This window comes from Sorex araneus, chromosome 9, assembly GCF_027595985.1.
Source record: "Sorex araneus isolate mSorAra2 chromosome 9, mSorAra2.pri, whole genome shotgun sequence".
Classification (NCBI taxonomy): Eukaryota; Metazoa; Chordata; class Mammalia; order Eulipotyphla; family Soricidae; genus Sorex; species Sorex araneus.
This window is the reverse complement of record NC_073310.1, coordinates 27,738,738-27,764,482: the sequence shown is the minus strand read 5'-3', so window position 1 is coordinate 27,764,482 and position 25,745 is coordinate 27,738,738. Positions and strand designations below refer to the sequence as shown.

Below are 25,745 nucleotides of genomic sequence, written 5' to 3'. Positions count from 1 at the left end.
CCTTTTAACCAGAAGTCAACTCGTTGTTGTGAAGAGGCACCAGAGCTGGGAAAAGTCCAACAAGAGAAGGCGAGAAAAAGCAGGAACAACCTACCCATGGCCCAGCTCACGAACATGGTGTCTGGAAGCAAAGTGGGAAGCAAAGACCAGTAACAAAATCTGAGAAGCAAATAAGCCAAGGGTTGGTTCGAGGAAAGGGTTCCATGGAGGTTGTAGAGATTCAAATCCACGCAGCACTGAGGCAGAAGTTCTTTGTGGCCACCAACCAGTCCTCACAGGACCGTGGCGCCTGAGGGGCAAGAGCCAGTTCTCACAAGGGTCTCTTGCTCTGGCACAGGGAAGCCCCGTCCCTTGAACTGTGCTGGGGGAGGGAGCTGGAGGCAGGCTGGGTGGGGTCAAGGCTTCTGAGGCTCTTGTTGCTCTGAGAGCAGCGGCCACAGTGGAAGGTGATGCGAGAAAGCAGACAGATGTGTGGGCTCTTTGGGAAGCTACGTCACCCTGTCAGTGAAGCCGATCCTGGGAACGGATAGCATCTCGTGATCCCAATGGTTCTGACTGTCACTGTCATCCCATTGCTCATCGATTTGTTCGAGTGGGCACAGTAACGTCTCTCAATGTGAGACTTATTGTTACTGTGTGTGGCATATCCAATACGCCACGGGTAGCTTGCCGGACTCCCCTCTACTGAACCCAATGGTTTTATTTATTTATTGCTTTTTTAAAAATTTATTTTTTTATTGAATCACCATGTTGAACGTTACAAAGCTTTAAGGCTTAAGTCTCAGTTACATAATGCTCAAACACCCATCCCTCCACCAGTGCATGTATTCCACCACCAAGAACCACAGTAAACCTCCCACCCCACCCCACCCTGCCCCTCGGTCCCCCACCCCACCTGTGTAGTTGGTAAATTACACTTTACTTTCTCTTTACCTTGATTACATACAAACAAAAAAACCCTCACTATTATTGTTTGGAGTTTCCCCCCCCAGAGTCCGACCTGCTGGAAAGGAAGCATTTGATAATTTGTTTCCCACTGCTGCGAATGAGGAGATATGAGGTCGTGTGGCCATAGTAGCGGCTGTGAGTTTCTAGATTTCTGTATCTGAGTATTTTAGTGACTAAGTCCAGAGGACTTTCTGCCAGAGGTTGCATCTTTGCTAGCTCGTACCTCTCTGCTACTTTATATTCCACATATGAGTGCAATCTTTCTGTATCTGTCTCTTTCTTTCTGACTCATTTCACTCAACATGATACATTCCATGTTGATCCACTTACATGCAAATTTCATGACTTCATGCTTTCCAACCTCTGCATAGTATTCCATTGTGTAGATGTACCAAAGTTTTTTTAGCCAGTCATCTGTTCTCGGGCATTCGGTTTTTTTCCAGATTCTGGCTATTGTAAACTGTGCTGCAATAAACATACAGGTGCAGATGTCATTTTGACTATATTTTTTTGCTTCTCCAGGGTATATTCCCAGGAGTGGTATTGCTGGGTCAAATGGAAGCTCAATTTCTAATTTTTTGAGAATCGACCATATTGTTTTCCAGAAGGCTGAACCAGTCGACATTCCCACCAGCAGTGTAGGAGTGAACCCAATGGTTTTAAAGCATAAAAACTGCGTCTGAGGTCAAAATCACTGTATCACTGTCACTGTCATCCCGTTGCTCATCGATTTGCTCGAGCGGGCAACAATGACGTCTCCATCATGAGACTTCTTATTACTGGTTTTGGCATACCAAACACGCCACGGGTAGCTTGCCAGGCTCTGCTGTGCGGGCGAGATATTCTTGAGATCAAAATAAATAACTAAAAGCAGCCATTCCTATGGCAGTACTTTAAATATCTATTGATTCGACATCATCTAAAGACTTTGGTTCATTTTTGTCTTACTAACCCCAAAGACTCTGCACGCTCACAGCTTAGCAGCACGCCAGGCCCCAATGCTCTGGTTCAGTCTGTGCACCGCCCTGGTGCAGCTCTGGAGTCAGGGACCCTTGCGGTAACTCTGGCACCACCTTGAGGAAGCTGAAGGTTGGAAAAGGGGTGGTCACATCACCGCCCCAACGGCCAGGCAGCTAGCAGTGTGGAATCTGCTATCACCGCCCTGCTGGGGAGCACACAGGGGACAGCAGGGAATAGGTGGCACCAATAAGCCTACACCCTCTCTGTCTGAGGCATCTGGGAAGCAGAGTGCCCACCATACCCCACTGGCAGACACAGAACCCCCCCCCCCCCCCGCCACGGGCTCTTTATGGACCTCACTTCACCCCACCCTGGAGGCCCCTAGGGTCTTCCTCTTTGCGAACAAGCATGCCTCACCAACAGTGGGTAGGGCACGACTCTGAGCAGACAGAAGGACCCGGGCATGGGGGTCAGCGCTTTCTCTCTGGTCTGGTTGGGCCCTAACACTGCCCCAGCCAGCCAGAGGCATCCGGCTTGCCTGCAGGGGAGCTGGGCTTACTGAAGCCGGAACAGAAAGACAGGACCAAATTTGGAAATTTTGCTCTTTTATTTCCAAAATAGGTTCTAAAAGCCTCATCAGGCGCAACTTCTGGAGACCAGAGCTTTGGATTGACAGCGGACTCTAGGAAAGGGAGGGGCCCCACCAGGGGTCGAGCGTGAGGCCTGGGACCAGGACGTGCCAGTCCCAGGGAGAAGGAGAGCAGGTGGCACCCACAAGCCTGCACCCTTTCTGTCTGAGGCATCTGGGAAGCAGAGTACCCACCACACCCCACGGCAGTCCAGCACCCCACAGAAGAACTATGTCCCACAACAGAAGCCTGCCCCCACCTGCACACACACATCCCACAGATGGCCGGTTCCCCACCAGCAGACCCGCACCCCACTGGCAGACCGACACCCCACTGGCAGACATCCCCCCCTCCACGGGCCTGCCTGAGACTTGACAGAGGCGTGAGTGGGCTCCAAGCCAGCCCTCACTCGGCTATCCAGAAATCTCGTTGGCACCAGCAAACAGCACAATGCATACCCGACGCCAGGCAAGCCTGGTTATGGGGACTAGAGAGCAGACCTGTCTCACAGGCGGCTACTCAGTCTGGCGTGCCCTCCGCACAGGAGCAGAGCTGGGGAGTTACCAGATCCAAGGAAGAAGGAACCCACGGACATCACCGTGTCAGTGGTTTGGAAAAGCTCAATTCCCAGGCTCTCGCCCAGACCCTCCTTAGCAGAGTGGCCAGGGAAGAGGCAAAACACGGCGGGTGTTTCTGGAAACCACCATGGGACCCCTAAAGAAGCCAAGGGCATCTTTCTGCCGGACTGTGCCACCAAGCCGTGTGTTCCCAAACAGGAGGAGCAGTGCCGCTCGCTGTTATCACTCAGCCAACTTGCTGGGAACCCAAGTACCTCACCACTCTGGCTCTCTGCCTCCGCTCATTTGCCCCTTCTCTGCATTTGACCTGTGTCCCGCCAGGCGCAGGAGGGACAGCAGTCTGAGTCCCAACTGCTGAGCACTCCTGTCAAATGCAGCTCCCCTGCACGTCGGGGTGTGGCAGGAGCAGCTGGGGAGAACGCAAACCCTGTGCTGTCCAGAATGACTGAGAGGCCCTCCCTCCACGCCACCTTCTGTGTTCGCTCAAGAGTTTTGTTTTCAGCTACCTTCCTCTCGGTTCAGTATGGGAAGTGCCTCTGGGAGCAACACCGAGTCCAGCCCGTGGCTGATACCTCTTCCCAGTACCCCCAGCCCCCACAGACACACCATTTCTATGCCCCGGCTGATCCTTCACCCCAGCTCTGAGATGATTTTAAGGTGCCTGTTGATTCATTTGCTTACTGAAATTACTTGTGAGTTTCTGGCCTCTTGGTCTGAACCTGCTCCTGAAATGCATGTTCTGTGAGGACACTGATTTGGCCTCCGGTGCTGGCTTTTTGCTCAGTGTCCTTCAAATACAGACGGGAAGTGAGGGAAACTGAGAGAGCAGAGAGAGAAAGGAGTGGAGGAAAAGAAAGAAAACAGTGTGTGACAGAGAGAGCAAGAGAGAGAGAGAGAGAGAGAGAGAGCCCTGACAAAAGCGTTTCTGGAAACAGGCAGGAAAAAGGAAACCGGGACAAGACCCCTCTACCCACCCCCTTGCAACCTCCCACCAAGATGCAGGGGTCAGGCAAGTCTTCTGCCTCGGGCCTCCAGAGCTAGGCGTGGGTCGAGGGTGAGCTGAGGTTTGGGATGGAAAACACAGAAAGCAAAACTGCCTTGGGGTCGAGACCACACACCAAGGCTCAACCGTGACCACACGCGGGCGCAGCAGGAGACGGTGCGCAGCATCAGAACAACCCCCCGAGTGCTCAGGGGACAAAGGAATCATAAACAGGAGGCAGAGCTGCAAGTCCTCAGACCCAGAATGAGTCATCTGGGGCAGCGCGGGGGGGGGGGGTGCCGCTTGCTGTCGCCTGCAGGACTCAACAGGGTCCCTTTGAAGGGACTTCAGCACTTGGGAGAGCTGCATTCCAGAGTGTGCAGCTGACAGGAGGATTCGGACTCGGCCTCCAAAGCCTGCCCACTGGGTTTTTTTTTTTTTTGGTTTACTGTGCAGTTTTTTTTTTTTGTTGTTGTTGTTTTTATGTTTGTTTTGGCGTTTGGGCCACACCCAGTTATGTTCAGGGCTTATTCTTAGCTCTGCACTCAGGGATTACTCCTGGTGGGGCTTGGGGGACCATACAGGGATCAAACTGGTCAGCTGTGTGCCAGGCAAGTGCCCTACCTGCAGCCTTCTTTCTCTCTCTCTCTCACCAGCCCAGCCCCCACCCCCTTCATTGATCTTCCCACCAAATGCATACAGGGCTCCCCACCTTGTCCTGCCAGACTTCTGCACCTTGCGTGGCACCCCCTCAGTGGCACTCCCAGTCTCTCCACGCGCCAAACTCACTCTCTTTTTTTTTCTTTTTGGGTTACACCCGACAACGCTCAGGGCTACTCCTGGCTCTGCACTCAGGAACTATTCCTGGAGGTGCTCGGGGGACCATATGGGATGTGGGGATTGAGCCCAGGCTGGGTCCTGCCACCATGTCCAGCAGTTAAGGGGAACATGATTTGTGGTACTACTGCTCAGAAAAGGCAGAGAAAGGGTGACCTTCCCAGGAAGGGTGCGACCGCCAATGCCGAAAATGAATTTAATCAGAATATGACTGAGTCCAGGAGCAGGGTCAACTTGGCTTGGACACGACTGACAATCACACACCCCATCCCGAGGAGAGGGCCGGGGGAGACGCTGGGGCACTCAGGGCGGTCTGACCCCTTAGTGAGCAGCGAGTGGGAGTGAATATGAGGGCACACGGGCGGGTCTGGAGGACACCAGTGCCACTGCACCACGAAGCCCCATTTCCATGCCCCCGCTCACCTCCTGAGACAGCTCGAAAAGGGCAGAGATGTGGCAGGATGGTGCCTCTGGGCACCCCTGCCTCCACGCAGACAGTCCTGTGCGGACAGGTTCACCAAGGAAGTCAACAACTTGACAAGATCAACGCCGTGAAGGGGCACGATGCTGAAGAGCAAGCTGTAGCGGGGAGGAGGGGAGAGGCGCTTAGTCAGTCGGCTCGGGGTTCCGGGTACCCGAAGCTCTTAGGTGAGCAGAGGCCTGTAGTTCACGTGGCCCTGTTAGGAACAATTCGGCCGGAGAATGGAAGGTTTGTTGAGGCTGATGAAGATCAACTTAGGTACCTAGTCCTCAACTGGTTCCGGTGCCTGCCCTTGTGCGTCAGTGCTAGATTCTCCACTCAGGTTCCATCCTCGCCCCCTCCACCCACCCCGACACTTAAAGAGTCTAGACGCCTGACTGTGTCTGCACCGGGCTCTAATATTTGCTCTCCCCCATATGACTGTCACCGAACAGATACTTGTTCACTTAAGTAATCTGCTCCCTGTTCCCGGGCTGAACCACTTCCTATTCATGTGGGACTGCAGGCGTTGAGGGGTGAAGAAGCATCTATAGACCAGCATCTTCAACCTTTCTCCACCTGTGGACCAGCCTCACCTGAGGACCTGTGCTTGGAGAACATTACTATAGATTCCTGGAGCTTCCTGGGTCTGAGTCATGTTACATGTGATGATGGGTCACAACAACAACAACAACAAAACACCTGCCCCAAGACTGATGACCAGAAACAAAAAAAATAAAATAAAAATAAGGATCATTCACAGCTCAGCACACACAGGCTCCAGGCTTCACTGGGAACTTTGAGGCAGAATCTAATCCACTACCCACCAAATACTCCACCTTCGCATCCGGATTATTTTGAGCTCAAGGCAATGAAGAGACAGAAGACGCCAAAGGAATGCTCTGGCCCCCCTATTTCTAACCAGATGCAGGCCATAAAATTCCCTGCACGGGGCGGAGCTCTAGTTCCGCAGGTAGGGCACTGGCTTTGCATAAGGCTGACTCTGGTTTGATCCCCAGCGCGGCACAGAATCCTCCAAGTCCCTCTGTGAGTGACCCCTGAGCACAGAGCCAGAAGTAATCCCTGAACACTGCTGCGTGTGGCTCCCCACCAAAATTTTCTCATGAAAGGCTGCCTCCTCCCCGCTCCATGCCAGGAGGAGGAAAACAACTACTTCCACTGGGCTGAGAAATTCAGCACAGAAATGCGCCTGTACAAACCACTGACAATATGCAGTATCTTTCATCAGCTTTCCCTTGCATTCACCTTCCTACACTTCACTGTCCCTAGAAGCAACACCTTTGTGTTTTACCACTTTCCCACAACTCATCTCCCTATGTGACGAGTGGTAGGTAAGACTCTCAACCCATATCCTTGGGGATGTGTGCTTGCATAAGAAACTCTTTCTCCTGGTAATCTGGCTCTTTTGCTTCCCTTCTAATCCGTTATAAAATTCATAGTTCCTAATCACCAAACACCTGAATGCAAAAGAGAAGCTTTTCCCCCAGCCCTAACTCCCTGCAGTTGTTATTGGGGGGCTGCACGGGACAGGGCAGGACAGGGCAAGAGGGAAGAGCCAGGCCAGTAAAACAGCCCCAGAGAGGGGAGTGCATCTTGCCACGCATGGGACCTCAGCCGTGTCAAGACAGGAAGACGAGTCCATGAGATAGAGGGGTCACGGGTCAGGAGGTCTCCAGTGACTCGGTCTGGGAGAGTCCTGGGCTGCCAAGAGGGAAAACACTCTTCCCAAGGCACATTCGGGGTCTGACTCTGAGCACAGGGAATTGCACGCTCCGTGCTGAGCTGCAAAACAGACGTCCTGGATGGGGCATGTGAAGATGATAGTGGGTACCTGCAGGGGTCCGGCCTGCACTGCTTGAGGCCTCGGACCCTGGCTCCAGAGCCTGACCCCGGGGAAGACAGAGTCCTTGCATGAGGCAACATCAGCCGCTGGCTGCCTTTGCACCCCAATAGTGTCTAGAACTTGAGTGGCTGGAGGTCTCCAGGCACCTCCCTGGATCACTCTGCATCCCCCCTTCACCATAAGCATCCCCTTTTCTTGCCTCCCTTTTTGTTTCGTTTTTTGGGTCACACCCAGTGATGCTCAGGGTTTGCTCAGGGATTATTCCTGGTGGGGCTCAGGGATGCCAAGGATCAAACCTGGGTCAGCTGCATGCAGGGCAAGCACCTTATCCACTGTACTAGGGCTGTGGCCACCTTTTCTCTATTCTTTTTTAAAAAAATTTAAAATTTTATAAAGTAGTCCACAATATCTGATTACATTTAATATCTGAAAACCAATCCCACCATCATTGCACCTTCCCACCACCATATTTCGGCTGTCTTCATCCTGAACCCCAACCCCTGCCGCAAAGTAGAACCAAAATAATTTATTTTGTATTGTTTGTTATTAAAAAACTGCTGAAAATGCTACAAAAAAGTTTACTTAGAGGAAAGAGTGTGAAGATTGTTGTATTTCATCCAGGAGCCATTACACCCTTCTACAAGAGATCGCTAACATGTTGGTAAAGGTTGAGCCTTATGTGCATATATATATACACACACATATATACATATGTATATATGTATACATATATACTGTAGCTCTGTTGTTCAGTTGTCTCCATTGCGAGACTTGTTGTTACTGTTTTTGGCATATCAAACATACCACGGGTAGCTTGCCAGGCTCTGCCGTGTGGGCGGGATAATCTCGGTAGCTTGCCGGGCTCTTCGAGAGGGACAGAGGAATCAAACCCGGGTCGGCCATGTGCAAGGCAAATGCCCTATCCGCTGTGCTATCACTCCAGTTCATATATATCTATAAAAAAATATTTCCCGGGGCTGGAGCGATAGCACAGTGGGTAGGGCATTCGCCTTGCACGAGGCAGACCCGGGTTCAATCCCCGGCACCCTATATGGTCCCCCAAGCACCGCCAGGAGTAATTCCTGAGTGCAAAGCCAGGAGTAACCCTTGAGCATCGCTGGGTGTGACCCAAAAAGCAAAAATATATATATATTTCCCTCTAAGATTGGTTGCCTCCTACTTTAAACCCCATCAAATGTGGTGTGGTTCTCTTGGAGTGTGGGCGGTGTGAGGAACTTTCCTCCATTCTTAAGCCCCACCTTTCCCGATGAAAGAGGAAGCCTCTGTTTCCCCTCGCCAGCAAGAGGGATCCCAGTTTCCCCTCACCAGCAGTTCCATTTCTCCCCATGGCCCTACCACACCTCGTCCCCAAGGCCCCATCTTTAACATTCCTGGAGTTCCCCAGGACCATATTACTGTGCTTTCCCCAGGACTGTATTTTTGTTCTCTCCTAGAACTAGGAGTCCCAAGACCACGGTAATGAACAATACCTGAGGCAGATGGCCAGAAAGACCAACCAGCCAGGCCACCCTGTGGATTCCCTGCCTTCTCTGCAGTACCTGCCCGGTGATAAGAAATGCAAAGGGCCTACACACCACTGCTGGGGTCTTCATGCTTGCCCACCATCTCCCCACTGTCTGCATTTAGGTGGTGAAACAAGGCAGGAAGTGAGCACAGCTGATGGGGGGTGGTGATACAGTAGAGCAGTGAGTGTATTTTTCATGTTAACTCCTTTTTCTGTAATTGTGAAAGTTTGTAAAAGTTAAAATATGGAAACAATTTAAAAGGGGGAGGGGCTGTCTCAATTGCCCGCCCCCCACCCCCCCAGCCCTGTACGCATGCTTGGGGAAGGGAATACATGCAGTCACCAGCACTGCAACACCATCTCCCCTCGGGTTGGGCCCTACAGAAATAGAATAAAAACAGGGCCGGGGAGATAGTACAGTGGGTAAGGCAGTTGCCTTGCATGTGATGGACCTGGGTTTGACCCCCAGCATTGCACAGGGCCCCCTGAAGCACCACTAGGAATGATCTCCAGATGTGGCCCACCCACCTCTCCCAGTAAAAAAGGGAAAAAAATGAAACATTCAATTTTTGGAAAATGAGTCAATGTTTCCCTTCTTCCTACTGCGACTGGCTCTGCTGCTCTGCCTTTAGTGAGGGGCCAGGGAAGGGGAAAGAGTCTGCAGCTGCGAAACTGACATGAGTGCCAGAGGCGCAGAGATGAGCAACGGAGCCGAGAGGTGGAGCTGGAGGAGACCGGGCTGCTGCTCGGGGCTGGGCATTTGCTCCTCGTGGACACAGCGGTCACTCAAGCCCCGGAGGGCCGAGGAAAGTGCTCCTTCCTATCTCAATCATCTTCCTCAGCCTCACAGCACGGATCACACGAGAGAAGCGAGCGTGGCCCCGGGCTAGATGGTGTGAGGCACTGAAGAGAGACCAGTCCCTGGGCAAGGAGTGTGGGCAGTGCCTGGGCGTTCAGCTCTGCTGCCCATCTCACAGTCGCAATTTGGATTTTTTGGTGTTTTTTTTGTTTGTTTGTTTGTTTGGGGGCCATACTCGGTGATATTCAGGGGTTACTCTTAGCTCTGCACTCAGGAATTACTCCCAACGGTGCTCAGGAGGATCCTATGGGATGCTAAGAATCAAACCCCAGTGGGCTGCACGCAAGGCGAGTACCCCACCAGCTGGACTATCTCTCCATCCCTCACTGGCATCGTTTGTATGTGCTTTACTTTGGTCAGCTAAAAAAGTCACCATCAGGACAGGAGCAGTGAACCTGGGTTTGGTCCCCAGCACCCCCTTTACCACCCATACCACATTTACCACCCCCCACCCCATTCCTGCCAGAAGTGATCCCTGAGCACAAAGCCAGGAATAAGCCATGATGCCAGGTGTGACCCCCAAAAACCAAAAACAACAATAACAAATAACCCCCAACGTGTCACCACCCTCCCCCGCCCCCCAAAATCCTGACAATATTCCTGGATAGCACAAATGCGGGAGATCAAGATTTTTTTTTCTTTTTCTACTCAGAATTCTCGTAGATATGGAGTAAGAATTGGAAGCGATCACAGGCATGGTACAACCAGCCTGAGCCTGGGCTGGCCTGGGCTTCTCTTCTTCTCTGGACCTACTAAGGTTGGGGTCATTGGCAACTTGCCTGCAGACACTGAGGAACCTCAGGATCACAGAATGAGCAATTCTCCACAGCCACCCCCCAACTTCTCCCTAGGATACCCACAGCCATTCCACCGCCAGCATTCCATCCTCAACACACCTGCACTGAGCTCCCCATTTTGCAAGACCTGCCATTTTGCCTGTTCCACTCGGCAGTAATTTCATACGAGCTACCATTTGACCTAACAAAAGTTATCCAACAACAAAATGCTTGGGAACGCTCCAGCTAGTTTATTGAATTGATCTCTTTTTAAAGCATTCCTTGTTTTCTCTGCAGTATTTTCTTTTTCACTTAGCCGTCCTTCTTGCCTCTGCTTCTTTCCATAAATGGAAATTCCATTTGCATTTGTTTTCACTTTTGATGATTTATTCTGATGTGGTTTTAACAAGTCAGTTAAAACCTTTCAGTAGTAGTATGCTAATTTTAGGTTTTAATTGATTTCCTTGTTTATATTTTCTAACAATCATTAGTTTCTATGATTTTCAGTTAAAATTCCTTGATGGCAACAGTTGAAAGCATTTGGGGTGCGGGGCACCAAAACCAGGTTGGCTGTCTGCAAGGTGGCTTACTTATTAGATATATGTCTAATCGCAATAGCTTATTTCTGTTGGTGTTTTTGGTGTATTTTGAGAAAATTCACATTTTAATTTCTGGTTTAAGAACACTGACCAAATAATTTACCTACCTGAATAGTTAGTCTCTTTATGTCTGAGAATGTCCAGAGCAAATAAAAATAAAATAAAAAGAATATCAGAAAGATTAAATAATAATATACACTCTTAAGCCAATAATATACAAGATCAACAAAGTAATATCTTAAGACATGGCTTCAAAATTCCACAGATAAGGGGCCATCAACTGAAACGCACTTAGATATTCTTAGATTCTTAGATATTTCCCCCTTCAGTGGAACAAAAAAATGAAACAAGCGAAGAAAGATGCCATAGTGAGACGGGGCTTTAAGTCAATGAAAGGATCTGCTTTGTGGACTCCAGTCTTTCCCTGCCATTTGGCTTCCTTCCTCAGGAAGCAGTATTGGTGTGGGGGAGCTGGCTGCTCTTTGGCCTGGTGGAAGGCACCATTACAAGCGATCACTGAGAGCCCCACCCAATTCTGCTGAAAGAGCCACAGGGTACTTGTTCCCTAGGGACCAGCTGATCCCACCTTTCCTCCGACATCTCAAAGAATATACTGACGGTGTGTGTGTGTGTGTGTGTGTGTGTGTGTGTGTGTGTGTGTGTGTGTGTGTGTGGCAGCGCTGCAGGGGCTGTCATTTGGCTTTGAAAACTGCAAAATGAGTGTGGGGAAAGCTTTCTTCTGGCTTACCCCCCTCAATGAGAAATGTTAAAGGCGTTTGCCTAGTCAGTCAGGAGCCTCCTGGGAACGGCTCCTTGGCGAGGCTATTTCTCAGCTGACCAGCCATCTTCCACCTGCCCCCTTTGCCCAGTTGTATTTTAAAGAGGCTGAAGACTGGAGCCATGTGTGGGTGGAGAGGCAAACAGGAAGTCTATTGTCCTAAATAGTCATCTCAGCCTAATAAACCTTGCAGGGCAGCTACTCATTAACTCGAGAACCATCATAATAAACCTTGTACTTACATGTACACCCAGTACTAATTAAGTGCCACGTCCATCTTTTACCAGGTCCGGTCACTGGGCCAACAACACACTCCAATGTACCCCATCGCTGACATGGACAGGGTCTCGTTTCCCAGGCCTGCCTGAGGAACATGACTCCGGCCCTTTCCACGTCCCGCCTCAGCTATCCCACAGAAGCTGCTGGGAGAGAGCAGCGGCCCCCACCTACCTCCCAGACGGCACTGTGGGGTGGCATTCCCCACGCCCCCTGGCATGCAACAGGAAAAGATCTCTCCACCGAATCAAGAGACCACCAACCGTGCCCAGGTCCCTCGCTTGGCATCTGCCACTGAATTTTTTTCCTGCCTCCCTTTTCGGAAAGGAATCATCCACAATTTGGGTTCAAGAATAGTTGACGGAGCTGACACGTTCCAACGGGGGCCACGCCGCGGCCCAGGAGGCCTTTTGCTTTCAGCGAAACCGCGGCCCCGTGCCAGCCTTTTACAGTCTCAGGAAGCAATAGAAATGAACCTGCGGCAGCGGAGAGGGGGGACTGGGCAGGCCCCGGTCGGCCACTTTATCACTTGATCGAACTTCGGCATTTTGAGATTTCTTAACACCCAAGCCCAAAAGTCCAGGGGGTGGGGGGAAAGGGGCGAACCCTTACTAATGAAGAATCCCTCTCCGACCACTGATCCTCGGCAATTTAAAGCCAAGCTCCAGGCGCAGCGGGGCGCGAGCGCAGCGCTGTCCGTTTCAGCACCCGCGTCTCCAACAGACGCCATAAGCCACCGTCGCCACGTCGGCGACCGCCACCGCCGAAACGCGCCCAAGCGGGGCAGCCGGGGTGCAGGGAATCCCCTCTGTCCCCAGCAGCATCCCCCTCCCCGAAATGCCCAACTCTGCCCCTTCCAACGCGGCCCTCTCCCGCGGGGGGCGTCTCTGCCCGGGGAAGAGCACAAATGGAAACGGGGCCCCCCGGGAGAGCCCAGGGTGGGGTGGGGGGCTCGGACCCCGAGCTCTCCGAGCGCTGTGCCCAAAGCTGCGCGCGGGTCTCCTCCACAGCCGGGGCAGGGGGATCGGGTTCGACGAGGCTGTCGACACCCACCTGTGCAGGCAGAGGAAGGCGGGGCTCGCGGCGAGCGACCCCGAAAATCGCGGGTCTCGGCGACGCGTGTCTCCACTCCCGGCGGCAGGACCGGTACCCGCACCGGATCCGTCTCTCCAGCTGCAGAGACTTTCCCGGCCGAGTTTTTCCCTTTGGATTCGGGCTCGCCCCGAGTTCCGGGAGCCTGAGCGGTGCCGTCGCTCCCTCCGCCCCCCAACACGCACACACACCCCCCTCCCGGGGCGCCGGGCGGGGCTCCCACTTACCCGGAGGGGGCGCACGGGCAGAGGGCGCCGCTCACGCGCGGGCTTTGTCTCCGGCGCCGCCCGCGCGGGGGACAGCCAGAGCGCGCGGCATCGCCCCGCACACGGGACGCGGGGCCGAGGCGGGGAGGTGGTGGGGGCGGGGGGGCGGTCGTGTTGCGTCGGGCTCGGGGTCCGGCTCGGGGCGGGCAGGAGGTGGCGGCTCGCGCCCGGTGTCCGGCGCTGCCCCCGGGGTCTCAGGGCCGCGTCACCGGCCCCGCCCCGGCCCGCGCCTCCCCTCCCCGTCCCGGGAAAGACAACGCCAGGCGGGGGGTGGGCGGAGGCGCAGGGGCCGCGCCGGGGACACCCCGAAGAGTGAAGTAACGCGCGACGCCAAGTCCTCAGCTCGCTCGCGGCTGGGCGGGACCCCGGGGCTGAGCTCCCGGGGCGGGCCGGGGTCCGGCGGGAGGCAGAGCGCGGGACCCCCGGGACCCCCGCCTCCTTTGCTCCAGGTTGGTCGCGCCCACTCCGCGGCGGGGTCTCGTCTGGCGCCCGGGAGGGGCCGGGAAATCCCGCCCGCCGCCGCCGACGTCACTGGTGCGTCACCGGGGCTCCCGCACGGGGCTCCGCTGGCTTCCCGCACCCCCGGCCCCCCTCCGTCACCCGCCGGCTCCGCGCCCCGCGCCGGGCCGCGCACTTGGTTGGTCTGGAGCGCGCGTCTCCAGGGCGCTGCGGGGAAGGGCGAGGGGGGAGGGTCCTGCGGCCACTGGGACTTGAGTCTCCCGCATCCTGGTCCTTCTGGGGACCAGAACGTTCTAGTTGCAGGGGCGAGGCAGGCCGGGCGCGACCAATTTCCAACCACCTACCTATTCCATCTTCTGAGAATATATAAGATTTCCTCGCCCCAAAGCGGGCAGTGAGGAGGGAGATGCCTAATATTGCCTAAAACGTGTCAAAAATCCCCGGGGCGTTGCCCCCACTTACAGGGCCTGGTGACCGCTGACGTTGCTAAGTAACGGGAAAGGGAGGACCAGCGAGGAGCCCAACTTTTGGGGGGCCGGAGCGAGGCGCCCGCTCTCTCTACCGCAGGCAGCGATCAGGAAGGCAGCAAAAATTTCCCCGTGTTCCGGAGGAAAACCGTTTCTCTAGGGAAATCGTTGGCGAGATTTCAAATCCCTGCGCTGTGATTTCTACGGTCTGAGATAACAGCATAAAAGCTGTTCATTTCTAACGCCTGGTAAAAGCAACACCAAACCTTGGAAGAGGGAAGCAACATACTGCAAGTGATACTAGCAAGATTGGTAGGGAAAGAAGACCGGTAATAACACGGATCCATCCCAGCATCACTGGGTGCAGACCTTGAGGCCTCCAAGCACTGCAGGGGTGCTCTGGCAATTCGGGCACTGAGGTTTCTGAGCAGCACCGCAAACTCGGTGCTTCGAATCGCTGGCCCAGTTGGTGGAGAAACACCAAGAAGGTCACCCGGGCCATCTGCGCACTTTTGGAGGCCCCCAAATAAAATAAAGCATAAAGTCCTGGCTGGCAGGAAATGTTTCTTTAAAATCTGCCACAGCGTGAGATGTGGCGCAGTGGCACATGACTGGCGTGGGTAAAGGTCTGGGGTCCATTCCGACTCACAAAAGTACAAATTCCCCCCAAACAGACATTCTGGGCCTTTATCCACCACCAGCAACTATTTCTGGCCTAAACATCCGAGGACCACTGTTTTTTCAGATCGCTGATGCCCATGGATTCATGTTTTCCCAGACAATTGAGCACCTTTGCCCAAGCAAGTATTTGAATATGCAGGGTTCCGGAAAGGTTAACCTGGGGCCAGCAAACATCTCACATAAATGTTTTCCCTACAGGTTACAAATGCCCTTTTAAGTCACAGAAACTTAAGTTTACCATTAAACTATGGTTAAGTGATTTAACCGTATCAAATATGGCAAATATTCACTCGATGACCTATTTTTTTAAAGTGGGAAAGATTTACAGGTACTGCACTTAAAATTTGACAGCCTCAGCTGTACTTTTTTCAGGAAAACATTCAATCCTTAAAACTCTTCCCCCTCCATTCTGGGAAATTTAAAATAATTATTTTAATTTCTGGTCATCCACACCAGATGGCAAGTTTTCAACCCTGATTGTTTTTGTTACTTCCAGAAGTCTTGGAGAAACGTTTTTCACTGTATGGTGCTTGGCACAACCATCAATAAATTTCATGATATCTACAAATAAAAACAAATGAATTAAAAAAAAAGATTCAACAACCTCAAGTTGGTCTCATTACTTCCATCCCCAGTTCCATTTCTTCTGAATTCTACCTCAGTATCCCCCTCCCCACTTCTCATTGGTTGGTTAAGGTGGAATTTACAGTTTTCTATTCCCCTCTCAATCAGTCCTACTTAATTGCAGAAGAAGTCGATACTTTTAAAATTTAGATTACTTAGGTAGGATGATGAACATTTGAAAGAGAAAGAAGAGGGCCATGGTATGCTCTTGTTTCTAGAATGTGTCTCAGAACAAGACTGGAGTCGCATCGGTGATGGTGGGATTGGTGTTGGAGTATTGAATGCCTATAATAAATCATCACGGACAATGTTGTAAGCTATGGGGTTTAAACAGAGTAGGGAAAAGAAGACTGGAGTTATGCTCAGAAATGTGGGGCCATCCAGAACTGAACACAGGGGTTGAACTGTTGGCTTAATACCTAGAAGGCAGCGTTCTGCCTGTGAGCCACATTCTGGCCTCCGCCTACCCCAGGATCTTTGTTCTCAACATGAGATTAGATAGATAGCGTAGAGTTGATTTCTTGCCTTTTCAAAGTCAGCCTGACTGTGCCTTTTAATTGGAGTTTGTAGGGCAAAGTGATAACACAGCGGGAAGGGCACTTGCCTTGCAAGCAGCTGACCTGGGTTCGATTCCCTGGTATCCCATAAGATCCCTCCCGAGTTTTACTAGGAGTGATTCCTGAGCACAAAGCCAGGGGTAACCCCTGAACACTGCTGAGTGTGGCCCCAAACAAAAAACTAAAATTAGGCTAAAAAAATAATAATCGAAGTGTGTAGGTCTTTTCTTATGTAGCGATCATGTAACGAGGTGTAAATCTATAGTCTTGCATTTATTTTTTAAAAATTTGCATTTTGGGCCACACCAGGTAGTGCTCAGGGTTTACTACTGGCTCTGTGCATAGGGATGACTCCTGGCTGGACTCAGGGGAACATATCGGTTGCTAGGGATGGAACCCGGGTTAGCTGTGTGCAAGGCAAGTGATCGGCCCACTGTACAATCACTCTAGTCACCATTTGTTTGCTTTTTGTTTGTCCTATTTATCATTTCTTTTTTCTTGCCTCTTTTTGGATTCAATAAGCATATCTTTAGTATTCATTTTCATCTCAGCTCTTGGCTTTTATCCTTCTTCCCTTCATTGTTCTAGAGTTTGTAATAAGAATCTTTAATTTATCACAGTCTACATGTAATTAATACCTATCTCTCATTTATTATGAGCTTTTGTTTGTTTGGGGGCCACACTTGGCAGCTCTCAGAGTCCTGTGGTTGCTGGGGTTCAAACGCAGCCTAATTTTTCTAGTCTTTTTCATTATCTTTTTGGGCCTTATGCATGATGGTTATTGGATATTATTGGTATACATTTATAATTTTTAAACAAATAAAAAAAATCACTTGTTATTGATGTAAGCCTTTTCCTGAATCCCTTCTTGACCTTCTTCCAGGATTTCAGTCACATATATGACAGACCATTTGCTATTTGGTCACAAATCCTTGGAGAGCTGTTCATTTAAACTAATTCTGTTTAATTTTGGACAATTTCTGCTATTATGTCAACAAGTTCACTCTTTATTTCTTAAGTGTGAAGACAAATATTCATTTTAGCTATTGTCTTTATAGAATTCCTATTTAGATTTTTAATCTTCCAACTTTCTCCTTCAACTTTATTTAAATTCTTGAGCACATTGAACATATTGAACTGACCTGAATAGCTATTTTAATATGGTTTTTCATGAGTCCCATTATTTTCTTCCTTTCTTGGACTGTATCTGTCAGATGAGATTTCTCCACTTTGAGTCTCATTTTCCTATCTTTTGACAATCAGAAATGTTCAAATTGAATACATTGTAAATAGCATATTGAAAGGCCCAGATTTGGGAGGTACACTTGGTGGTGCTCAGGCCTTACTCTTGGCTTTGTACCCAGGGATCACTCCTGGCACAGCTTGGGGGATCATATGTAATGCCAAGGACTGAGTCCAGGTCAGTTGTGTCCAAAGCAAATACCTTACCTGCTTTACTTTCTCTCCAGCCCTTGTCCAGGCTTTGTTTTCTAAGGAGTGGAGACTTTGTTTAGTCGGTCAATTAAATTACTGATGAGCCAGTCTGATCCCTTTTTTGAGTCTTTTTTTTTTTTTTTGAGAATTTATGAGTTTTTTGTTTGGGGACCATAGCTGGTGGTGCCCTAAGGGTTATGCAGTGCTGGCATGCAAAGCATGCTCTCTAGCCCTTTGAGCTCCCAGGCTTTTGTTAATTCTTTTCATTTAAAAGTTTTAAATTTAGTTTTGCTTTGAGGGAGCACTCCAAGCTGCGTTCAGGAGATCTGGCATGGTTCTGCTAGTGATTCTCAGCCAACCAGCAGGAGATCAATGCAAGGGCCTGAGGATGAGATGTTGCTTGGGTCATACTCAGGGGTGCTTGGTGGGTTTCCAGGGCTGTACCTGGGAATACCTGGGGGACCCTGTGGTGCCAGGAATCGAACCCAAGTCAGGTGCATACCTAGCACACATCCTAACCACCATTCTGTCTCCCTGTCCTCGGTAGTTATGCTAAAGGTTTTCAGTCTTTGTTCGTTGATCAGTCTACATTTTCTGTGAGGAAACTATTGGAAGGGGACTGTTTTGGGATTCAACTGAAAATACCTGTGTTCAGGTTGAAATTCTAGAATTTCTGGTTGAAATTTTTTTCTTTTTGGGTCACACCAGGCGATGCACAGGAATTATTCCTGGCTCTGCACTCAGAAATTACTCCTGGCAGTGCTCAGGGGACCATATGGGATGCTGGGAATCAAACCTGGGTTGGCCACGTGCAAGGCAAACACCCTACCTGCTGTGCTATCGCTCCAGCCCCATCTGACTGAAATTCTTCAGCTTTCTAAGAAATCTTTGTATGGTCCTGTGGAGTTTTGCACATATGGGATTAAGTTCCCGAAAGGCAGCGTCATCAGGTTTCTCACCCCCACCCCAGAGGGGCTCCTGATGTGAAGAACAACTTTTTCTCTCATGTTCCAGTTTCTCAGTTCCTCCAACTCTGATAGCTCACTCCTCATCTTTACAAGCCCTGGGCTCCCCTGAAATCCTCTCATACTGTGGCTTTTCCATGGCCCAGGAGAGGCTGACCTGCTGCTATGATTCACATATGGTCCAGAGTTCCTGTCAGGGGGTGTGTTCCTGCACTGGCTCCCATCTCTCCAAGGGGCTTCTGCAAGTCATCATACTAGTTTCCAGTTACTTCTGGTGTGAATATGACCCCAGTATTCCTAGCTGATGGGACAGGAGCCCTGGGTCTGACTCTAAGGTTCATGTCCACCCAAACCCCCACTCTGTCTCCTGAACCTGATACAGGGCCTGTCCCCCCACCCAAACCCCCACTCCCCTTTCCCTTACCCCTTGGAGTCTGGGTTTCTTCCTACCCTGGCCCAAATCCAATGGATTTCCAATTACATTCAGTGTTTGGCTAAACCATTGATGTCCTTGGGACCTTCAGATTGACTGTTCCCCAGCTTCTACTTTATCCTGATATGTAGGAACCTCTGTAATAAACTATCATAATTCATTTTTTAAAAATAGTTTTTCTCTATCATGGAGGGTTTTATTTGGCGTGGGGTGGGGTGTCTCCCAAGTGGTGCCTGGCCCAAGCCAGGCCAACTGTTCAGTGCTCGCTGGGGGATGCAATACTGCTTCCGTACTGGGGTGCTGGGGATTACTGAAGTCATAGCAGGGGTGCTTTGGGGTATCCAGGCTACATCCTGTGAAACCCAGAGGACCATGGATTGCCAGGGTTTGAACTGGGGTCAGCCACATGCAAAGCACCTTTGTTTATCCCTGTACCTCCTTGCCAGCCCATTTGGAGTGCTTTAGAATAGGACTTTTTAAAAAAATCAATCTTTGGGTCTAGTATATCGAAGTCTTCCGTTATATATTTAAAAGGACCCCCCAAGATTGATGGGACATCAAGAAAAAAGTATTATTTTCTTGAATTTTTCTTTTTTGTTTTAGAGTCACATAGGGTTGTTCTCAGGGCTTCCTCATAGCTTTGCACTCAAGGGTCACCACTGATGGACCTGGGGTGTCAGGGGTAAAAGCCAAGTCAGCTGCATGCAAGGCAAGTACCCTACCCACTGTACTATTTCTCCAGCCCCTATTTTGTTTAATTTTAAATATTTGGCTAAGGTATATGACCAATCCACATAGGAGGAAAATTACAAAATACTTCAGCTTTTAAACATGATTCTTGAATGTTTTTCAGGATCAATCGTAGGGTGAAACATTGATAGGGAAAGATTTACTAAGAGAAGTACTAGAGAAAATACCAGGAAGACCAATTTGAAAGAGAGACTGATATCTACTGGCACAGGTCACCTGTGAGTGAGAACTGAATTTGCAGAATTAAATTGGGGCTGAATTAAGTCTTTCTCAGTGGATCTTTAAGGAGCTATCATAAGTCCTGAATTGTACATGTGTACACAACCCTGTAATTGTTTGTATGCTTGGTTTTTTTTTTGGGGGGGATCACATATGGTCCTCTGGGATCACTCCTGGATCTGTGCTCAGGGGTCACTCTTGGAGATGCTTGGAGGACCATATGTGATTCTTGGGATGAACCACAGTGCGAGGCAAGCACCTTAATCCTGCTATTTTTTTTAACACACGTCTATTATTATTAACCTGATTTTGTTTTAATTTAGTTTTTTTTTTTTTTGCTTTTTAGGTCACACCCGGCAATGCACAGGGGTCACTCCTGGCTCATACACTAAGGAATTACCCCTGGCGGTGCTCAGGGGACCATATGGGATGCTGGGATTTGAACCTGGGTTGGCCGCATGCAAGGCAAACGCCCTACCCACTGTGCTATCTCTCCAGCCCCTTAATTTGTTTTTTTTTTGTATTACAAGCTTTGATTTATTAACACAGATACTTAAACATTATCTATAATATAATATTTTCCAATATAAAAATATTTTCTTTCTTAGGATAAAACATACTGTGAATAGGTCTATTCAAATTTTTCCCTTACATTTTTCTTTTTTCTTTTTTTTTTAAATTTTATTTTATTAAATCACCGTGTGGAAGATTACAATGCTTTCGGGCTTAGGTCTCAGTTATACAATGCTGAAACAACCATCCCTTGACCAGTGCCCATATACCACCACCAAAAAAAAAAAAACCCACATAGTACACCTCCCATCCTGCCCCCCCCCCACCTTGTAACTGATAAGTTTCATTTTACATTCTGTTTACTTTGGTTACATTCAATATTTCAACACAAACCTCACTATTGTTGTTAGGAGTACCCCACTAGATTCAGACCTGCGGCCGCGCGGTTTTGAATTTCTGTACTTTAACAAGAAGTCCAGGGAGATTTCTTCCAGATATTAGATGATTGCAGGCTTGAAAACCCAATCTGTGGTCGTCTTAATATGGCGGCCACCGCGCCCTTCATCCCCAGAGAGAAAGAGGCGCGAGAGAGAAATACCTTTCCCCTCCTGGGCGGGCACGGGGCCGAGGCTTAGTTCTCAGGCTGGAGACATTCTGCGAGGAGTTGCCCACGCCGAAAGAGGTTTTGCTGGGTCTAGATTCACGCTTGTGCAGCTGCAGAGAGGCCGCACATGCGTGCGACCCCCGGGATCACATCTCGGCAGTCTTAATTTGTTTTTTAAAAGAATTTTTCCTGAGGAAACATGCAAGGACCATGAGCTGCTGAAAAGGACAAGAAAAGAGGCAAGAGACTTTCTGAGACAACAAATAAATTTAGTTCAAGGTGGTAGTTTTGGAGCAAAGAAGACACTTGAGGAAAGGGTGTGAGACTCACCCAGATGTGAGACAAAGGCAAAGGTAATTCAGGAGTGTGGAGCTTACTTAGAGATGGCGTTCTTAAAAGCAAGCATGGAGCACAGCAGCTTGCCTTGCAGACAGCTTGCCCTGCACAAGGCTGATCCAGGTTTGATCCCCAGCACTACATATGGTCCCCTTAAGCACCTTCTGGCGTGATCCTTGAGCATAGAGCCAGGGGTAAGCCCTGAGAATTGCTGGTTGTGGCTCAAACACCTCTTTCTAAAACCAAATCAAAAGAACAAAAACAACCGAAACAAATGAAACATCCTGTCTACACCTGTTCACCGGTGCCGCCTCCTCTCCACCTTCCCAGCCAGCCAGCCTTCGCTTCTTTCCCTAAGTTTCACTTCATCTATCTGCATCACTGTATCACTGTCATCCCATTGCTCATCAGTTTGCTCGAGCGGGCACCAGTAATGCCTCCATGTGAGACTTGTTACTGTTTTTGGCATATCGGGTACACCACGGGTAGCTTTCTACGCTCTGCCGTGTGGGCATGATACTCTTGGTAGCTTGCTGGGCTCTCGGAGAAGGGCAGAGAAATCGAACCCAGGTCGGCCGCGTGCAAGGTGAACGCCCTACCCACTGTGCTATTGCTCTCACTTAATCTACCTAGTGCCAAATAATACTATAAATCCTGAAAATGTTAATCACTAATTACCTGCACAGATTGCTAATAAAAATTACACATTTAAAAATCCTTTAGAGTTGTAGTTTTTGCCTGAAAGTCACTGGTTGGGGGTGGGGTACACCCCGTGGTGCTCAGGGCTTACTCCTGGCACTACACTCAGGGATCACCCTGGGGGCCGGGGGTCATATTCGGTGCTGGGGATGGATCAAAGCCAGGTTACCTGCATGCAAGGCAAGCTTGTTCTGTCTCTCCAGCCACCAAATAAATATTTTACCAGATTCAGCTCTGACTTTTTATTTTTGTTTTCAAGATTCTTTTTCATAGGAGATAGATTTTTCCAACAATGAATAGCTTGAAAAACAATGATCAGAATTTTAAAAAGCAAGAGAACATAGCAGTCAGGATCCCGCAGTTAAATATAAAGCAGTGGAAGAGCACGGTCCACTCAGGAGCGTAGCATCAAACACATCATCTGTGAGGCAGAGTAGAAACAGGCTCTTCGGACAGATGTCGGTGCTGAGGGCTGAAGAATGCTGTGTGCAAACACGCATGTGGTAGGAAGGCTGTGCCGGGCACCTGTTTGCTCACTTGGGACTGTAGGCTGTGCAGCACCATCCCTCACGGCTGTGTTCTCCAGACCATTATAGTAAACAGTTCCTATCTCAGTAGCACACACGTGTAGATTTTACTTGTCATAAACTCCTAGGTACAATATTATCTATAGAAAGTACATGAAATTAATCACCCTTATTTATACTTATATAAACACCCTTATTTATACTTATCCACAAGTATGAAAATGATTGTTTAGGGTCTGAAGTGATAATACAGCAGTAGGACGTTTGCCTTGTATGTGACCCAGGTTCAATCCCTGGCATCCCACATGGTATCCTGAGAAGGTACAATATTATCTATAGAAAGTACATGAAATTAATCACCCTTATTTATACTTATATAAACACCCTTATTTATACTTATCCACAAGTATAAAAATGATTGTTTAGAGTCTGAAGTGATAATACAGCAGTAGGACGTTTGCTTGTATGTGACTCAGGTTCAATCCCTGGCATCCCACATGGTATCCTGAGAAGCAGTAGGAGTAATTCCTGAGTGCAGAGTCAGGAGTAACCCCTGAGCATTGCTGGTTGGCCCCCAAACAAAACAAGCATATATATATATAGTTGTTTATATACAAGCCAGGAACACAGCTCTTAGTGGTACAGCATTGACCTTGGAGAGTTAGGCACTGGGTTCAATTCTAGAAATTCAAAAATAAAATATGCACAATAGCCAGAATCTGGAAACAACCCAAGTACCCTAGGACAGATGAGTATAGAAACTGTGGTACATCTACACAATGGAATATTAAATTTGCTTGTACGTGGATTTACATGGAGAGTATCATGCTGAGTGAAGTGAGTCAGAGGGAGAGGAACAGACATAGAATGATTGCATTCATTTGTGAGATATAAAAACACCACAGTATGAGGGGGTTGGGGAGATAGTACAGCAGGTAGGGTACTCGCCTTGAATGTGGCTGACCCAGATTCAATCCTTGACATCCCAAATGATTCCCTGAGCACCTTCAGGAATAATTTCTGAGAGCAAGCCAGGGGTAACCCTTGAGAATTGCTGGGTGTGACCCCCAAACAAACAGCCCCCTGATAGTATGTGAATAGTACCCAAAGACAGTAGAAATGAGGCCCAAGACTGGTCCACGGTAGGCAGCTTGCCTCAAGTTGTAGGCAGTGCAGTTAGGACAGAGAAGGAACCACTATGACAATGATAGTTGGGAATGATCACTCTGGACAAGAACTGAGTGCTGAAAGGAGGCAAAGGGATATACACGATAACCTTTCTGTAACAGTATTGAAAACTATGATTCATAACAGGAAACAGAGGAAGAGAAAGAGAAAGAGGAATGAAGAGAGGGAGACAGAAGAGAAGGAGAGAGAAAGAAGAGAAAAAGTGAAAGAGGAAAGGAGGGAGGGAAAGAGGGGAGAGAGAGAGAAAGAGAGAGAGAGAGGTTTCTGCCAAGAGCAGACTTGGGGTGTGATGGGAGGGAAACTGGGGACTTTGGTGGTGGGAAATGTACACAGGTGAAGGGAAAGGTGTTGGGACACTGTAGGACTGAAACCTAATCACAAACAACTTTGTTAACTGTATACCTCATGGTGATTCAATTAAAAAACTTAAAAAATAAGACAAATTATTTCTAAAACCTCAGAAAAAAATTCTTTTTTTTCTTGATGCTTTAAACTAGAATCCAAGGATTTGGGGGTGAGCTCCCTTGCAGTCACTCCTACCTGCTACTGTCACCTGACATGACAGCTGGCCTCTGGTTATACACGACCTCCATACCCAGGGGGGCTCAGGGGTCCATGTGCTGCTGGGATGAAACTCACCTCTCAAGCACGCAAGGCACAACACTTCAGGGATTTGATAGGATTTTAAAGCTCTTTAACAAAATTAAAATCTGAGAATAACTTCTTAATAGTCTGCAGAATTCTGGTAAGGCCAGTTTAATTCACACTGGAGATGTGCCAAACTACCACAAAACAATCTTTTTTAAGATTCTATCTCTGATTGTTTCCTAAGCTCATCTCTCATTAATTTTGTTCACAAGAGAAAAAGCCAATCTCAGCACTTGAGCAAGAATACTGTAGCCTGGTCACAAATGATCTTTCAGTCATTTTGGCCTCAAAGGACACATTGTGTTATTTCTCTCCAATAGCTGAGTTGCAACTGAGTGTCCCCAGAGTGACAGGCATATTTTCTGAACAGATGTATTTTCTGTTAAGGACATATAATACAGGATAAAAATAAGTCCCCGAGTGAATGTACATTTCCCTGAATATTTTGCCTTAGAAAATGTCGTTTTTCATATGGAAATTAGACAAAAATAGGGGAAATATCTGATGAATATTGTGTTTGTTACCCTTTGTGTGACACACCAAAATATCTGTTTGTTTTGAACTGAAAAACCTCTTTTGCTTCTCTCTGACCTCAGTCTTGAGCAATTCCAAGTGGCTATTCTGTGGTTTTTTTCACCTAAACTGCTGACACTTTTTATATTCATCTTTGTGGCTCACAGCTTGAAGTCTGTGAAACTTTGGAGTGCTTTGGCTTCAGTATATCTGAAGGAATGTTATCCTGAGGAGTGTATTGAAAAATATATACAGCTATACAGTAACTGGGAGATAATGGGAACAACATACAAACCTTTTGCCCCCAACCTTGAATAACTGGGAACAGCTGTAGGGTAACAGGTAAAAGGGGACTGTCTTAGGGATAATTCAGGACTCCGATAGTTCCAATCTAGTATGTCAAACAACTTAATCTCTATACTCTTACTAATTTTCTGAACATGAACTTTGCAGTTCTCCTTCAATTTGTTTTATCATGTAATAATTATAATGTGTCTTGGTGGGGGTGTCTTTGGACTCTTTTAATTTTTTTTTTGCACATTCTGGGTTTCCTTGATCTGCACGTGTTTCCTTCCCCAGGTTGTTGTGTACTGGGATGTGGCATGTGGACGGGGGCTCCCTCTCCACTCTGGTGAAACCCATGTTCTCTTCAGTGTTTTCTCTCTTATTTTTTCTTTCCCTCCCTCTCCTTCCTCAAAA

The 25,745-nt window shown here is 48.9% G+C and overlaps 2 protein-coding genes across 7 annotated transcripts in view; one reads left to right on the top strand and one right to left on the bottom strand.

Moving 5' to 3' along the window:
- GNG4 (G protein subunit gamma 4) overlaps positions 1-13,529 on the bottom strand; it is a 59,585-nt gene extending 46,056 nt beyond the window's left edge. The window contains exons 1-2 of one of the 6 annotated variants that reach the window (XM_055146755.1): positions 13,391-13,529; positions 11,125-11,147 (exon numbers count right to left, since the gene is read on the bottom strand). The gene's annotated coding sequence lies outside the window, so the exon portion shown is untranslated. Of the gene's footprint in view, positions 1-5,357; positions 5,517-11,124; positions 11,148-13,124; positions 13,358-13,390 lie in introns of those variants that run through there. The other 5 variants (XM_055146753.1, XM_055146750.1, XM_055146751.1 and 2 more) reach the window with 5 other exon arrangements.
- LOC129407160 (cuticle collagen 2-like) lies at positions 11,123-14,286 on the top strand. The gene is made up of 2 exons (XM_055147665.1): positions 11,123-11,159; positions 13,393-14,286. Exons 1-2 carry the CDS (start codon positions 11,154-11,156, stop codon positions 14,284-14,286), a joined length of 900 nt encoding a protein of 299 aa, XP_055003640.1. The 5' UTR covers positions 11,123-11,153.
- Positions 14,287-25,745: the final 11,459 nt, after the last annotated feature.